Below are 17,409 nucleotides of genomic sequence, written 5' to 3'. Positions count from 1 at the left end.
AATCAAGTGAAAATGCAGATTCCTGGTCGTCCTTAGAAATTTTGGATTAGGAGGCCTGAGATGGGGGTCTAAAGAATCTGCATTTTGCCTGGCGAGGTGGCGCACGCCTGTAATCCCAGCGGCTCCGGGGGCTGAGACAGGAGGATCAAAGCCAGCCTCAGCAATGTAGCCGGGCACTAAGCAACTCAGTGAGACCCTGTCTCTAAATAAAATACAAAATTAGCCTACGAATGTGGCTCAGTGGCAGAGCGTACCCTGATACCAAAAAGAAAAAAGAAAAAGAATCTGCATTAAAAAGAAAAAAGAAAAGAAAAACCCAATGAGCCTGTAACCACAAACATTACTGTAAAATTCTCTCTCTCTCTCTCTCTCTCTCTCTCTCTCTCTCTCTCTCTCTGTGTGTGTGTGTGTGTGTGTGTGTGTGTGTGTGTGTGCACGTGCCTGCTGCTGTTTAGAGATCTGGGGACCCAAGAAAGAGGATCCAGGGATTGACCTAAGGGTGCTTTACTACAAACTTACATCCCTGCCCGATTTTTTTTTTTTTTTTTTTTACTTTGAGACAGGATCTCACTAAGTTGCTGAGGCTGGTGTCCAACTTGTGATTCTCCTGCCTCAGTCTCCAGAGTAGCCGGAATTACAAGTATTACTAAAACAAACAACAACAACAAAATATATATATATCAGTATATCAGATTTTTGGCTCACCAGATTAGATTTGCCTGTCAATATCAGCAGACACATCTCTTTTTTTAAGTAAATAAAAATAGATTTTGCTAGTTGATCTGCATCTTATTTTCCCACTTAACTATATAACTTAAACTTTTGGACACTGGCCTTAGCAACCTAGTGAGGTGCTGTCTCAAAAAGAAAAAAAAAAAAAAAAAGGAAAGGGAGGAAGGAGAGAACTGGAGGGCATCTAGCATGGAGCTCAGTGGTCAAGCACCCTGGCTTCACATCCCAGTACCAGTACAGACAAGAAAAGAAAGAATAAGATACAATTTACCTGTGATAAAATTCACAAATCTTATTTATTTCTGGTACTGGGGATTGAACCCAGGGGCATTTTACCACTGAGTTACATCCCCAGTCCTTTAATTTTTTTTTTTTTTTGAGACAGGGTCTCCCTAAGTTACTGATGCTGGATTCAAATGTGCAATCCTCCTGTCTCAGCCTCCAAAGTGACTGGGATGACAGGCGTGCAGCAACGTGCCAGGCTCATTTTTCTTTCATTCTTTCTTTTTTAAATTCTTTTTATAACTTTATTTTATTTATTTATATGTGGTGCTGAGATTTGAACCCAGGGCCTTGCATGTGCAAGGTGAGTACTCTACCACTGAGCCATAACATAACCCCAGCTCCTCATTTTCTTGATTCCAAAATAAATTCCAGATATCAGTACCATTTGTTGCAAAGGGGCAAACCTTTTAAATAGCTACATTGTATCTCAGAGTATAAAAAAAAAACACTATTTATATAACCAATCTATTTATTGCTCTCCCTTTTTAGTTATAAACATTAGCTATATTTTCTGTGCATACCTTTAATAGTATCCACACATCAGTCTCTAAAACCAGAATCCCTCAGGAAGAGACCACATGTGAGTTCTAGATTTTGACAGCTATTGCTAGATTGCTCCCCAGAGCTGGTATAATGGTCTAAGGGTTGGTACTTCCCACTACAGGGCCTAGGCCCATAGCAACACCACCTGCCCACATCTGTACAATGCTACCTGCTGTCAGATGGTGTAAAAAGAATGTTTATTTCTTCTTTATTGAAATGCCCATTTCCTGATTACTAATGCTGTCAGCCTTTTTATTCTTTCTTACTCTTTAATTATTTTATTCCTTTTTCTTTTCTTTTTTTAACCAGGGATTGAATGTAGGGGCACTCGAACCACATCCCCAGTCCTATTTTGTATTTTATTTAGAGACAGGGTCTCACGGAGTTGCTTAGCACCTGGCTAAATTGCTGAGGCTGGCTTTGAACTCACAATCCTCCTGCCTCAGCCCCCCAAGCTGCTGGGATTACAGGCGTGCACCACCATGCCTGGCTAATACTGTGTCTTGATTTGTCTATTTTCGACATTATTCTTTGCCTTCCCACTGTGAAAACTAGGCAATTGACTCTTTCCCCCCTGCCCGCTCTCCTAACACCTGGCTTTGTATGATGAGGTAATGATTTGGGTCAGGTCAATACTGAACACCTATGGTCATATCTCATCAAGGGTATGCATGTTAAAACTACAGTGCAGAGCTGGGCTGTAGCTCAGTAGCAGAATGCCGGCCTAGCATGTGTGAGGCCCTGGGTTTCATCCCAAACTCAGGAAGAGAAGGGGAAGGAGGAGGGGAAGAAGGGAAAGGAGGAGGAGGAGGAGGAGGAGGAGGAGGAAAGAAAAAAGAAAAATATGACACCAACACACTCTCATCAGAATAGTGAATATTAAAAAGATGACCAGCTTGGGGACAGCAGGGAGCTGTGCCATTGTTTCCTCTCTTCCATTTCCCATTGCAACCAATAAAGGGTGTCAAATAAATAAACACTTTGTATGCTTAGTCGTGTCCCTCTCTGGGTCTGTGAGATGCCAACATTCACCTCCCTCTGAGGCAGTAGGTGGTGCCCCTCAGTAGTCTCCTCTTCTTCCTCATCCTCTTCCTCTTCCTTCTCCTTCTCCTCTTCTTCCTCTACTCCTCCTCCTTCTCCTCCTCTCCTTTCTCCTTCTCCTTCTGGGGAATTGAACCAAGGGCTCAAGCATACTCCCCTGAGCTACTTCCCCAGCCCAAGACTCAACTCTTAAACTTGGGTTTCCTTTGAGATGTTACAGCAGGAAAGTCCCAGAGTTGGATCCTGGAGGAAAGGAATCTTCAAGAATTACTTAAGGGCTGGGGATGTGGCTCAAGCGGTAGCACTCGCCTGGCATGCGTGCGGCCCAGGTTCAATCCTCAGCACCACATACAGACAAAGATGTTGTGTCCGCCAAATACTAAAAAATAAAAAATATTTTTTTAAAAAAAGAATTACTTAAGAGGAGTACCCAGGCAGAGGAGGACCCAGGACCTCCAGGTCTCTGGAATCACTCTCAGCAGCACCACGAGGAAGTGTAGCATTCTAATGTCTACAGTGACATCTAAAGCGACAAAAACTAACGAGTTGCATAAGTAATGGTGCAGAGAGAGAGGAAAACATGGGAGGGGAGACTGCCTAGGGAGAAAAGAAGGGGTCAGTGCTTATATGGGGGGGGGTGGCCATCATGGTCATGGGAGGGACAATGATGTAAGTATATTTTGCCCATGAGCCAGTAGTGATCAGCGGAGTGTCTTCCTGATTGCTTCTGTTCCCCACCCCCCACTCCCCACCCCCACCACCCCACAAAAGAAGAAGTGAAACTGAAGAGAAGGAGAAGGAGAACTGTTGGAGGCTGGGAAAGAAAGTGAGGACTGGTTTCTTAGGCAATGGAGAAGGGCTCTGAGTGTCCACTTGCCACCTGCAGTTATGTGTCTGAAGGTGCCCATTGTGCTCAACTGGGTGAGCTGGAGTGAGGGGGAGTAACTGGGGGAGTCAAGTTTAGAGTGTGCAAGATGTGATGATGGCGGTTGATCATACACTCTCTGCTGGAAGGACAAGAGGACATGAAAGGAGGGGAGCAAAATGGAGGGGAAAATCTGTGTGGTGGCGCGCACCTTAATCCCAGCGGCTCAGGCAGGAGGATCATGAGTTCAAACCTGCAGTAGCAATTTAGAGAGGCCCTATCTCAAATAAAATTAAAATGGCCTAGCGATGGGGGATTTCTCTGACACTATAATAACTCTCACCATCCATCTCTCTTTGTTTCAGCATCCAGAACCCTCCATCTAGAGGCCCTTAGCTCACCCCCGACCACCACCACCACAGCGACCTCGCTGTCTGCAGCGGGTCCCTGTTCTGACTTTCTAAAGTAGTTTGAGAAGCCTTGCCTGCAAATCCCCAAATGGCCACACGGTGGTAGTGGGGACCTATTTTCCCAGGTAAACAGCACACACACACACACACACACACACACACACACACACACACTTACTCCAACCTCGGCTGCAACTTTTGTTAACCGAACTGGAACACACACCATGCTCTTTCCAGATCCCCTGCTTTGGCCCTTTGGTTCCCACGGCCCGGAATGCCAGCTCGCTCACTGTCTCCACCAATGGTACAAACAGAACAAATGCTTCCTTCCTGTCCAAACTGACAGGAAGAAATTGCCCTTCTGAACACAGCCTCGCTAAAAGGGACCCACATTACCTCCTGTCTCCTCCCTTAGCATCTCCTGCCCACGTTGGCCTCCACCATCAGACCAAGAGGCTCTCAAACGAAGGCACCTGACTTTGTTGAATCTTCAAAATCACTCAACACCATCCTTCTCGGGGACTCAGGATGGGACTAGGGAAAGCCTTGGGAGTTTTCTCAATCCAGTATTTTATTTAATCGTCTAATTTTGTGAAAGGGATTATCGTCCACATTTCAAAGATGCCCCAGCCGGCCCTATTGCACTGGGTGGGGGTTTGAACCGGATTATTTTTTGTTTTGTTCTTCGGGTACTGGGGGCCTCCATGCATGCTAGGCAAGTTCTACCACCCCTAGCCCTTTTTATTTTAATTTGAGAGTGGGTCTCACTAAATTGTCCAGTCTGGCCTTGAATTTACGACCCTCCTGCCTCAGCCTCTCGAGTAGCGGGGATGACAAGGGAGCTCAGGCGGTGGGAACTGAACTCAGGAACACTTAGGAATCCGTGCAGACACCTCGTTTCCCTCTCTGCCTGGTTACTTTTGCAGCAGTCCCATTGGCTGGCATCAACCACGTGACCACATCTAGCTGCACGAGCTGCTGGGAGTTGTAGTTCGAGGGTAAGGGACGGCTTTGGTGAGTGCTCAGCCAGCGTAGGACACCTCTAGTCTGGAAGGACACTTGATCAGAACTGCTGTTCCCTCTCTGATTTCTTTTTTGTTTGTTTTGTTTGTTTGTTTGCCTTGATGTGGATGGAGCCCAGGGCCTTTCGCATGCTAGCAAGTGCTCCACCAATGAGCCACACGTCAGCCCCTTGAAGGGATTTAAGTCAATGTTTCAACATAAGTTCAGAAATGTGAACCAGTCTTTTTGTTGATTTTGCCAGAAACTGGTTAACATCCCTTATCTCTCTCCCACCACCACTATCCTATGGTCCTTATAGTTAAATTGAGGACGTCGCAGTATTTTTCATATAATTTATGTTGTCGATGATTTTATTTGGCTGCATTTTTGGGAAAAAAAATCATGTCACCTAGGGCTACGCTGCCTGAGGAGGTTGAGCTGATGACACAGCACACCTGAGGAGACTGCAATGCAGTTGTTAAATTCCCAGTGATTCTGCATCTCCAGGGAGGATCTGGCTGCCACGTTATCTTGTTACCTATATTGGAGGAGTTATCATTTTATTACAAATGAGTTTTCACCTATTCATCTTTTGTGTTACAGTTGGTGAAATAAAATGGTCTTTTATTGTTGTACACATAGGTGGGTTACATTATCTCAGAATTCCATTTCATAATAATAACTGTTACTGGAGTTTGAGTGGACTGCAGGGTGACGACTTTTGGTCCTTCGGTATAATGCCTAAGATTAGACAATCTGTGCAGGACAAAAGCAGAAGCACAGCAAGGCAGAGATAGGAATTTCAGTAAGCCAGGAAGAGGTGAGAGCAAAGGAGGTGCAGCTCAGAAAGGGGTGGGCAGAGAGAGGTTAGGGACCCAAATGTGCCAGAATGATGAGGCTTGGGGCTTTTGTTAGGTTAGGGGGTGGGAATTTCCAGTGGTGCAAAACCTCAGAGGGACAGGTAGCCTCCCTACTTGGAAATAGCACTGTGTGAAAATTGAGGGCATGTGCCTGTCCTCTTGGGTCACTTTGCCCTTTCTGGCCTAGTGCCACTGGCAGAAAGTCAAATAATAGTCCACTAACCCTCTGAGCTACTGCAGGTCCTTCATGATACGGGCCTATGAATCTACAGAGAAAAGTGATGGCCCCTTTGGTGGAATGCTGGGGAATCTGGTATTGACATTTGGTAGCTCTGAGTAGACTGCCCACCTTCCTAAGATGGATTTCTTCCATAGCCCCAGCCACTCAAGGGGAGGGAGGAATGCATGTCCTCACTTGGTGGTATGTTGGGTATTGACTCTCCTGGGTCAACTAGAGGCCAGGAGTCCTTTGACAGCTACTCCCTCTTGCCTCCCCCTTCTCCCTTGCCTTCTCATCTCTATGCCAACACAACCACAGAATTATATACATTAAATAAAAATTACAGGAGGTCATTCTTTTTTTTTAAATGTGGGTGCTGGGGATTGAACCCAATGTTCACTTGTGCTAGGCAAGCACTCTACCACTGAGCCCCAACCCCAGCCCCAGGAGGTCATTCTTTTAAACTCCCAGCAGACTAAAAATCAAAATGGAGTCACTCGTGCCAAAGTTGTCACCAAGATGAAACTAAACTGTTCAGAGAAATCAGCATTAAAGACACAAATTTCCCAAACAGGCTAGTTCAATTAGCATGGTAATGAAATTCTTTCTGTCTCCATCTTTACACAAAAAAGGTAACCCAGTTGGGTTACCTGTGCAGGCCCAGACCTATAATCCCAGAAGCTGAGGTAAGAGGATCACAAATTTATAAATTTGCAAATTTGAGGTCAGCCTGGGCCCTTTACTGATACCCTGCCTCAAAATTTTAAAATAAATAAATAATTAATTAATAAATAAATAGAAAGGGCTGGGAATGTAACTCAGTGGTTAAGTACCCCAGGGTTCAATCCCCAGTACTAAAAAAAAAAAAAAAAAAAAAAAAAAAAAGTGGAGAAAATAGGAGCCAGGAATACTGGTCAGCACCTATAGTCACAGCTAACTGGGAGGCTAAGGCAGAAGGATCACTAGAATCCAGGAGTTTCAGGTCAGACTGGGCAACAGAACAAAAAGACCTCCATGGGAGACCAACCTTGCACTGACTGGGTCACACTCCCCGACTGGGTGCTGAGGCGCTCAGTCACAGAAATGTGGCAGAGCTTCCCCCACCCTTCTTGGGTTCGAGGGATGGTGTCTCATGCATGGGTGTGTCTTCCTACAACCCCATGGGTGAAGCTACGCTCACCTGTTCCTTTGTGATATTACCCCTTTCCCTGTTTAGGATAGAATCTTCCATAGAAGTGCCTTGTGTGTATTCTCTTCTCTTACTGTGCCCTTGGGTGTGGCCTACCCAGGTGTCAGTCAACCTGCTGACAGTGGACATCATGAAGATAGACTCAGCCCCCTGAAACCTGACCCCTTGCCTCATTTGAATAGCTTCTCCTCAATAAAAGGGGTCAGTGCTTGCTCTCGCTCTCTCTCTTCCCACAGACCCTTAAGGTCAGAGGAGCCGTCACAGCGACCCCAAAGAAAAAAGTATTTGTGTCTCTTGTGTGGTTATTTTGCACAGCCCAGTCAGCCCAGTTTACCTGGAGTGACCCCTGAGCCTTTTAGTCTCGAGAACAGAAACCCGGCAGACCTCATTTCTGTAAAAAAAAAAAAAGTGGAGAAATTTAAGATTTCAAATGATAAGAATATAAATGATGCATGCACTTTGACAGTTCCTCAAAAGGCTAAACATAGAGTACCAAATAACCCAACAGTCCCACATCAAAGTACAAACCCAAGAGAAGTGAAAACATGCCTACACAAAAATTTGTCCATGAATATCTGTAGCAGCATTATAGCCAAGAATAAAAACAACCCAAATATTAATCAGTATAATGCCTAAGATTAGACAATCTGTGCAGGACAAAAGCAGAAGCACAGCAAGGCAGAAATAGGAATTTCAGTAAGCCAGGAAGAGGTGAGAGCAAAGGAGGTGCAGCTCAGAAAGGGGTGGGCAGAGAGAGGTTAGGGACCCAAATGTGCCAAAATGATGAGGCTTGGGGCTTTTGTTAGGTTAGGGGGTGGGAATTTCCAGTGGTGCAAAACCTCAGAGGGACAGGTAGCCTCCCTACTTGGAAATAGCACTGTGTGAAAATTGAGGGCATGTGCCTGTCCTCTTGGGTCACTTTGCCCTTTCTGGCCTAGTGCCACTGGCAGAAAGTCAAATAATAGTCCACTAATCCTCTGAGCTACTTGCGGGTACTTCATGATACGGGCCTATGAATCTACAGAGATTTGGGTTGTTTTTATTCTTGGATTATAATGCTGCTAAAAATATTCATGGACAAATTTTTGACCAATGGATAAACAATGGTATATCCATACAATAGAATATCATTCAGCCATAAATAGTAATGAAGCACTCATACATGCTACAACATAGATGAATCTTGAAAACATAAGTGAAAGATAACCTCACAAAGAAGAACAGTCTAGATACTCTTTATAGGAAATGCCCAGAATATGGAAATGTCATAGAGATGAAAGGTTGGTTAATGGTTGCCTAGGGCTGCAGGTGGGATGAGAAAATTGTAGGTAGCATCTAAAGCCTGTGGGGTTTCTTTGTGGGGGTAGCAAAAAAATATTCTAAAATCATTCATGATGATCACTGGGGGAACTTACCTCGCATGTATGAGCCTTCAGTTTGATCCCCAGCACTGCAAATATAAATAAAATAAGGAAGTTGAAGTTAGACGTTTTTAAAGCCGCTTACAGCTCTGAATTTCTAAATAAAGAGTCAAGCAGTCAGCTTGTTGAAACATTACAACATTTCTGTTATGTCATTAGTGAATATTCCTGTCAACAGTAGTTTCTGCATTGGTTTAACACTATTAAGTTACTGTTGTATTATGTAACAAGATTGGTAGCTACTGTTTCTATTTAAATAAAAGATAATGATAGCTAAAGAAGAACCAGCCTGATGCAGTGGTTCTCAGGGAGCTCTGAGGCCTGTAGGCTTTCTGTGTGTTTGCATAATAATGAAAGAGGTAACAGGACCACCACAGGGCCAGAAGACAATAGAATCAGCCAACCAGTCAATAACCAAAATAAAAATAAATAAATTTGTTGATGGTAATGGTTGCAGAACTCTGTGAATATACTAAAAAATGAATTTTACTTTAAATGGGTGAATTATAGAGTGTGAGTTATAGCTCAATAAAGCTGTTACCTAAATGGGGGTGGGTATTGGATCAGTTACAAATGAAAACACTGGTCCACAACTAGATTCAGGCAACACTGCTACTGACTGGATGTTTACAAATGCCAGATGCAGGGTTTGCTGAGCTCTTACACTCTTCACAACATACAATTTCCTCCAATTTACAATCAGGTCTGTGGATACTGAGCCTCATGTGACTCACCCCAAAAGTGTGGTACAGTGATTCATATTAAGTCCCTATCAGCCTTTTGCACTTTTCTAAGAGTGTTAAGTTAGAAAGAACTTTAACCCCCATAGGAATAAACAAAGCTCCAACATGTCAGACTCATTTGAACCCAGGTCTCTTCATCCCTTTAACCTCAAGTAATTACAAGAACAATACAATCAGGTCAGTTCTCTCTCCCATTTACAGACAAGGAAAGAGATGCAGGTAGGTTAAGTATCCTGGCTTAACCATGGCAGAGCAAGGAGGTGACAGAGACACCAGGTTCTGCCAGATCTGGATGCTCACATTAACCACTCATTTTATTTATGATGTTTTTGGATGGAAATTTCCATAGTTACAAAGGCCAGTCTGAAGTGAACAATGCAAGTTGAATAAGAGCATGCATTACACATTGTTTTTTCTTAAAAAAAAAAAAAAAAAAAACAACTAAACTAAACTAAAATTCATGGTGGAGTGCAGCAGAGTGGTAGAGGCCTTGCCTAGCATGAGTGAGGCCTGGTGAGTACAATTCTCGGGACCACAAAAATTATAACAATTAAAAAGTATCATATATGCTTGATAAACTGATATGCTAAAAAACCGATTATCAGTGAGCAAAAAAATCTTTGGAGCAATTTCATCTTCTATCTGAATTTTCTTTTTATTTATTTTTTAGACGTAGATGGACACAACACAATGCCTTTATTTTTATGTGGTGCAGAGGATCGAACCCGGGATCCGCCCGTGCTAGGGGAGCGCTCTACCGCTGAGCCACAATCCCAGCCCCTCTGAATTTTCTTAAAGAGCTATTTATTTTTTACCATTTGGGTAGTGGAGACCATATTTCTTATTTTTGAAGGTTCCAATCAAGAGTTTTTTTTTTTTTTTTTTCAAAATGTTTTCAGGTGCAAGCTCAGTGGTAGAGCGCTCGCACAGCATGAATGAGGCCTTGGATTTCATATCCCGCACTATATATATATTTTCTGGATCTATGTTTGTGAATTAACTTACTTAAAACTAACATACACCACACCCACAATATCTGAAAATCATGTAATAAGCAAAAAAAAAAAAAAAAGGCAAACAGTCTTCGAATAAATCTTGTGCGAGAGGCAGTCATTGCTGGGGAGATTTATGTTCATTAAGTCTTTGGGCGCCGGCCGACGAAAGCGCATGGGTGGAACAAGGCCCCAGAGCGCGGACCCGGAACTTTTGGGGTCACCTGCGCCCCTCTTGCTCAACATTGAACGGAACTTTCCGGAACTCTTTTTCGTGACCCCAGTGGAGCCACCCGGTAGGGAACACTTCCGGTGAGCATATGACTTCCGTGCGGGGCAGTGGATTCCAGGCGGGTCCTAAGGGGACCGGAAGTCCGTCACCTTTCGCTCTCCGCCCCCTTCCGGAGGTGACGCTCGGCGGGGTTGCCGGAAGAAGTGGCGAAGTTACTTTTCCTCCTATTTTTTCTTGCGGTGTTGGGGATCGAACCCAGGGCTTCGCGCATGCTAGGCAAGTGCTGTGCCTCTGAGCTACACACCCAACGCCCCGAAGTTACTTTTGAGGGGACCTAGTAGCGGTCGCCTGTCAGGGGCTGAGGAGGAGGAGAAAGAGAAGCAGAGCAAGGGGACGGAGGCAAGTGTTCCCGAGAGTGGGGAGGCGCGGGAGAAGCCCGGCCAGAGACTCCTGGGTGGTCCGCGCCACTCCACTCAGCCTCGCTCTCTCCTTTACGTCCCTCTCTTCTGTAGCTTGCGCCTCCCCCGGCTGTTTCCAGAACAACAGAGTAGGAGACCCCGCGAAAGGCCGCCCACAAGACCCCTGCGCGCAGCCATGAGCCCCGCCTTCCCCTGGTGCTCGGAGAGGGGCGGGACTTGGAGCGAGGTGTGGGGGCGAGGCATGGAGGGAGGAGATGGGCGGGATCTGAAGCTGGGGACGGGGGCGGAGTTCTAAGGCCGGCACGTTCCCTGATGGGAGGAATGAGGGTCGGCCCTGGGAGGAGTGGGCGGGACCTAGGGGGGAAAGAGGGGGCGGGGCATAACAGGAGATGGGATCGGGATGAGAGATTGGGGGCGCTCTCAGCAGAAGTGCGGTAGAGCCTAGTAAAAGTAGGTGGTGTGAAACTTGGTGGAGGGAGGACCTGAGGACAGAGCGTGATTTGAGAAGGGTTGTTTCTTGGAGCTGGTGGGTGGGACCCGGAGAAGGGGCGGGATTTGAGGATGAAGGCTGGCATTGTTTAAATGGGTGGGGAGAGAGCCCCATGAGGTGGCCCGGGTTTGTAATCCCAGCAACTAGGGAGGCTGAAGCTGGAAGGTGGCAAGTTCAAGGCCAGCATGGGCAACTTAGTGAGACTGTGTCTCAAAGTGAAAAAATAAAAAGAACTGAGGGTGTAAGTCAGTGGTAGAAACCTTGCCTAACACGTGGGGCTCTGGGTTCCATTCCCGCACCAAAAAAGAGAAAAAAGAAAGAAAGAAAAAGTAGGGCTAGGGCTGAGAGTGGAGTCTTTGTGTAGTAGCTTTTAAAAAAATTCTGCCGGAGGTGAAAGAGAGGAGCTCCCCATCAGGACAACTGGTCTGACCTGCCTATCCCTGGCCTCAGAAAGCTCTCAACCCTTCCGTATTCTGTAGGCTGCTCCGTGACCCCACAATGTCCTCCCCCACCACAAGTTCCCTGGACAGCCCCGTGCCTGGTGAGTGAGACTTCCCCCTTTATTCCCCATCATACACTGGCAATAGAAGCTCAATGTCTCTCCTTCTGTTTCCTCCCTTTCCCAGGAAATGGCCCTCCTCAGCCCAGCACCTCCTCTTCTTCACCCACTATAAAGGAGGAGGGCCCTGAGCTGTGGCCAGAGGGTTTGAACCCTGAAGCCCTAGGCACTGATGGGGCCAGCTCCGCCTTCATAGAAGGTGAGACAGGGATAGGGGTCTGGAAATTGGTGTGGGGCTCATGGAGGGATCTAGAAAGGGAGAAACAAGGATGGGGAGATGGGAGGCCCATTTCTTTTTCTTTTTCCTTCCATTTCTCCTTAATGCCTCCTACTTTGATTCCTTCTTGGGGGTCTACTGACTTGGACGTCTTTCCCTCTGCATTGCAGCCCCTCTGGGTGTGCACATCTCCTCTCACCCTTCGTCCTCTGGTTCTTCGCCTTGGGATCTCTCATGGGCCTGACCCTCTGGCAGCTGTTTCTCTTTGTGGCTCTCTCTCATGGCCTTTGTCTGCCCATCCCAGTCATCCTAGAGCCAGAGGAGGAGCCGGAGCGCAAGAGGAAGAAGGGCCCTGCTCCGAAGATGCTGGGCCACGAACTTTGCCGAGTGTGCGGGGACAAGGCCTCTGGCTTCCACTACAATGTGCTCAGTTGTGAAGGCTGCAAGGGCTTCTTCCGGCGTAGTGTGGTCCATGGTGGGGCTGGGCGCTATGCCTGCCGGGGCGGTGGAACCTGCCAGATGGACGCTTTCATGCGGCGCAAGTGCCAGCAGTGCCGGCTGCGCAAGTGCAAGGAGGCAGGGATGCGGGAGCAGTGTGAGTGCCAGGGAAGGGTGGTACAGCCTGCCCCTGCCCAGGCCTGGAGCCTCTGCTGAGGCCCATGTCCCCCACAGGTGTCCTCTCTGAGGAACAGATCCGGAAGAAGAAGATTCAGAAACAACAGCAGCAGCAGCAACAGCAGCAGTCACTTGTGGAGCCAGGTGGCAGCAGCAGCTCAGCCTCTGGGCCTGGGGCGTCCCCTGGAGGGTCTGAGGCAGGTGGCCAGGGCTCAGGGGAAGGCGAGGGTGTCCAGTTAACAGCGGCTCAGGAACTAATGATCCAACAACTGGTGGCGGCCCAGCTGCAGTGCAACAAACGCTCCTTCTCTGACCAGCCCAAAGTCACGGTACTGCCCTTTCCACAGCCTCGAGCAGTGACAGGCCCAGTGGGGAGAGCCAGCAGGGCTGGGGCCAGGATGTGGGGGGTATGAGGCTTCAGAGGGCGGGACTCTTTAAAGGAGGGTCCCTCAGAGTGCAGGGATTCCTGGGAGTGACCCTGCTGTTCTGTATCCCAGCCTTGGCCCCTGGGTGCAGACCCCCAGTCCCGAGATGCCCGCCAGCAGCGCTTTGCCCACTTCACGGAATTGGCCATCATCTCAGTGCAGGAGATCGTGGACTTTGCCAAGCAGGTGCCTGGCTTCCTACAGCTGGGCCGTGAGGACCAGATTGCCCTCTTGAAGGCATCCACCATTGAGGTAACCACCAGACGACCACCCTTGCTCCTGCCCACAGGAACCTCAGATACAGCTCCAGGACAGATGCTGGGGGCAGAGTGAAGAACAAGGCTAGTCCTTACCCTTGTGGGGATGGCATTCCACAGAGGATAATCTGAATTTTAAATTAGATAGCCAGAGCCTCCATGAGCCAAGGAGAGAGCGGAGAGGCAGCTGAGGTAGAGAGCAGTCAAGGGCTGCACTGGAGAGGCCAGCTTTGGAGGATACACGCCTGGAAGGCTTTTCAGAGGAATTGACATTCGATCCAAATCATAGATAGCGAATAAGAAACGAGTCTACAGTATCTGAAGCTCGATCCTAAGTTGTGGCATATGGCAATGAACAAAACAGACAAAACTTCTGCCCCTGGCCCTTATAGCCACCAGGGGAGAGAGTACCCCAGAGTGGGGCAGCACAGGCTGAAGCTGAAGCTTGGAGGCAGAGCACTCAGAGGGTCCAACCTGCCACTTGTGTGCTGTCATGGCACAGGAGGGTGATTCTTGCCAGATTGGACTCCCATTCAGGTTGGGTGGGAGGGACAACAGCTGAAGGATTGTGGGACCCCCTTGATGCCCTCCCCCTGCTGCCCCCAGATCATGCTGCTAGAGACGGCCCGGCGCTACAACCACGAGACAGAGTGCATCACCTTCCTGAAGGACTTCACTTACAGCAAGGATGACTTCCACCGTGCAGGTTGCCAAGGGGGCCGGGATGAAGGGAGCTTGGCGCCCACTGGCTAGGGGACCTCAGCTTCTCTTGTTTGAGCCTCGAAAGTGTGCTGAGCATGGAGCCAACGTGAGAGCAAGATGAGAGTGTGTTTAGTGAGCCCTGTATGAAAGGAGTCTCTGCCAACACATAGGGCATCTTAGTGGGAATCAGGAAGAGACACCTCTCTCCAAACCTGTCTCAGCAGGAGACAGGCTGCTCAATCCAGCCCATCACAAAAACAAACCTTCCCTTGGCGTGTAGGGCAGCCTGGACATCCTGTGCTCCAAGAGCACGTACTTGGGCATGACCTAGGCAGGAGCTCCTGGAGAAATTGTGTTTGAGTTGAGGCCTGGGGAGTAAGAGGCATTGTCTGGGAGAAGAAGATTGTTTGCTGTAGGGGGATTGGCATGTGCAAAGCCCCGAGGTGGGAAAGAGCTGGATGGCTTTAAGGAACTACAAGGAGATGAGATGCAGAGAGCTGAGGCTGGAGAGGAGGTCAGGAATCCCACCACTTCCCATCCCCTCCTCTGCTACCACTCATGGATGGCTCCCTGGAACACTTAAAGGGCCCTTCACTGGGCTTCCTGCCTCTACCCTCCTAATGGGTCTATTCTTAAGCAGCTCAAAAGATCCTGTCAACACTCAAGTCAACTCCTACCTCTCTTCTGCTCACAACCTTTCATGGCTCCTGTCTTCCTGGGAGAAAAGTCAGACTTCTCACTGTGCCCAACAAGGCCCTTCAAGACTTGGCTTTTTCCTCTCTGTTCTCAGCTGTTGCCCTTAGCTTCTGCCCTCTCCCCCTTGATCCCTGACCTTCTCACTCTTATTTGAACCCATCAAACGTGCTCCAGCCTCAGGGCCTTTCCATTTGCTGTTCTCTCCCCTGGAACCAGGGTGACCCACTTGTTCAGGTTTGCCCAGGGCCTGCCCAGTTTGAACACACAAAGTCTTGTGGCCTGGATACAGACAGTTGGTCGCCCTGCCCAGGACACTCACATAGTCTTGGAACTTGTTCCCTCACCTCCTTGGGTCACTGCTCAAATGTTCTCCTACAGTGGGGCCTTTCCTGTCCACCACATGTAAAATGTAAACAGATTTCAATTGTCCCAATTACTCTGTTGTGCATTATTCCAAAAGTTCATCACCATTTGATAAGCTGGGTATTTATTGATATGTTTGTCATCTGTTCCTTCAACCCCAGAATCCTACAAGAATTGGGACTTTGTCCCTTTTTTTTTTTAATATTTATTTATTAGTTTTAGGTGGACACAATATCTTTATTTTATATTTATGTGATGCTGAGGATTGAACTCAGAGCCTCATGCATGTTAGGCAAGCACTCTACCACTGAGCCACAACCCCAGCCTGGGGACTTTAATCTTTTTTTTTTTTTTTTTTAATATTTTTTTGGTTGTAGTTGGACATAATATCTTTATTTTATTTATTGTTATGTGGTACTGAGGATCGAACCCAGCACCTCATGTGCTAGGCGAGTGCTCTACCGCTGAGCCACAACCTCAGCCCACCCCCCACCCCCAGGACTTTATCTTAAGAACAGCTTTAGGGCTGGGGATGTGGCTCAAGCGGTAGCGCGCTCGCCTGGCATGCGTGCGACCTGGGTTCGATCCTCAGCACCACATACAAACAAAGATGTTGTGTCCGCTGAGAACTAAAAAATAAATATTAAAAATTCTCTCTCTCTCTCTCTCTCCTCTCACTCTCTCTTTAAAAAAAAAAAAAAAAAAAGAACAGCTTTACCCTTGGGCCTGGCCCAAAAAGATGCTCAATAATGTTGGATGAATAAATGAACACATCAGTTTCAAATGAGTTTGGAATTGACCTCCAGAGCAGTGGAACCATGCAGGGACTGGCAGAACACCACTTGGGTTAAATACCCTCCTCTGCTCTTGTGCAGGCAAGGACAGAGTCTGTGAAAACAGGGAGGAGCTGCACAGGACAGGTGTAGAAATGACAAGATGTTGATCACTGCTGATTCCCTCACTTACTGGCCGGGCATGGGGACCGGGGTCTGGAGCCTGGTTTTAGGCCTGAGAGCTGATCAGGTGGCCCTCTCCCTACAGGCTTGCAAGTGGAGTTCATCAATCCCATCTTCGAGTTCTCACGGGCCATGCGGCGCCTGGGCCTGGACGATGCAGAGTATGCACTCCTCATTGCCATTAACATCTTCTCTGCTGACCGACCCAATGTGCAGGAGCCAAGCCGCGTGGAAGCCCTGCAGCAGCCCTATGTGGAGGCTCTGCTCTCCTACACTCGCATCAAGAGGCCACAGGTACTAGGACCTGGAGCCACCTAGAGCCTGTGGCCCCCTGGGGTGGGAGGGGAGTCCATGCCCACAAAGTGTCACTCTGGGGCTAGGGTCTTGCTTCCTCATCTGAGCCCAGACTCTGCCTGCCCCACTGTGATGTTCTGAGCTCCAGGCACTGTCTGCTCATCAGAGCTGTCCTCAGGCTTCTATCCTTTCACAAAGGACAGCTTCCCCAGCCCTGGGTGGGGCCTGTACTATGCCTGGTTGCTCCCTACCCTGGCTTTCCTGGCTAATTGGAGAAGGGAGGTCCTCCTTGCAGGCAGGGCCCTGCCAGCAGCCACCTCCCTCCTGTCGGCCTACAGGACCAGCTTCGCTTCCCACGCATGCTGATGAAGCTTGTGAGCCTACGCACGCTGAGCTCTGTCCACTCGGAGCAGGTCTTTGCCCTGAGACTCCAGGACAAGAAGTTGCCACCTTTGTTGTCTGAGATCTGGGACGTCCATGAGTAAGGGGCTGGTCATCCTGGTCCACAACCTTGCCTGACCACCCTGCAACAGATGGACGCTGTCACTCTCTTCTTCCTGGGGTGGAAAGGGGCCAGGGCAGGCCTATGGTTTCACCTGTGACCTGAAGCACCCTTGTGGTTCCTCCCTTCCCACTGAGTCTTCCAGGAAGGGTGATGGGTCACTGGTCCCGACCTCCGACCTTTCCCAGCTGCCCTTCCCACCCAGCTTACACCTCTACTGCTCAATGCACCTTGAACAGAGGGAGGGAAGGGGAGGGCCCATAACTTCACAGCCCTGGAGACCATAGGTCCCCCTCTTCCTCTGCTCCTTTTATTTAATAAAAACTAAAAACAAAAACAAGAAAATACGAGAACAAGCCATCCCTTAAGTATAGGTAGA

General features: G+C 48.1%; 1 protein-coding gene across 2 annotated transcripts; it reads left to right on the top strand.

The window, feature by feature from the left end:
• Positions 1 to 10,659: 10,659 nt before the first annotated feature.
• On the top strand, positions 10,660 to 17,375 carry NR1H2 (nuclear receptor subfamily 1 group H member 2). Of its 2 annotated transcripts, XM_081275785.1 has the most exons (10): positions 10,660 to 10,811; positions 11,048 to 11,180; positions 11,924 to 11,985; positions 12,071 to 12,202; positions 12,525 to 12,815; positions 12,893 to 13,164; positions 13,333 to 13,512; positions 14,124 to 14,223; positions 16,320 to 16,528; positions 16,867 to 17,375. In XM_081275785.1, the coding sequence occupies exons 3-10, from the start codon at positions 11,943 to 11,945 to the stop codon at positions 17,011 to 17,013; spliced, it is 1,374 nt and encodes a 457-aa protein (XP_081131911.1). In that variant the 5' UTR covers positions 10,660 to 10,811; positions 11,048 to 11,180; positions 11,924 to 11,942; the 3' UTR covers positions 17,014 to 17,375. The 2 variants fall into 2 exon arrangements, with proteins under 2 accessions (XP_081131911.1, XP_081131912.1); XM_081275786.1 differs by lacking the exons at positions 10,660 to 10,811; positions 11,048 to 11,180 and having other exon boundaries at positions 11,898 to 11,985.
• Positions 17,376 to 17,409: the final 34 nt, after the last annotated feature.

Source organism: Spermophilus citellus, assembly GCF_964194105.1.
Source record: "Spermophilus citellus genome assembly, chromosome: 18".
Lineage (NCBI taxonomy): Eukaryota > Metazoa > Chordata > Mammalia > Rodentia > Sciuridae > Spermophilus > Spermophilus citellus.
Note: the sequence above shows the minus strand (reverse complement) of the source record. Positions and strands in the feature narration are given on the sequence as shown.

Coding starts and splice junctions, on each gene's coding strand:
- NR1H2 (XM_081275785.1), top strand. CDS start 11,943: ATGTCCTCCCCCACCACAAGTTCCCTGGACAGCCCCGTGCCTG. Junction 11,986..12,070: donor CCTGGACAGCCCCGTGCCTG/GTGAGTGAGACT, acceptor TCCCTTTCCCAG/GAAATGGCCCTCCTCAGCCC. Junction 14,224..16,319: donor GGATGACTTCCACCGTGCAG/GTTGCCAAGGGG, acceptor CTCTCCCTACAG/GCTTGCAAGTGGAGTTCATC.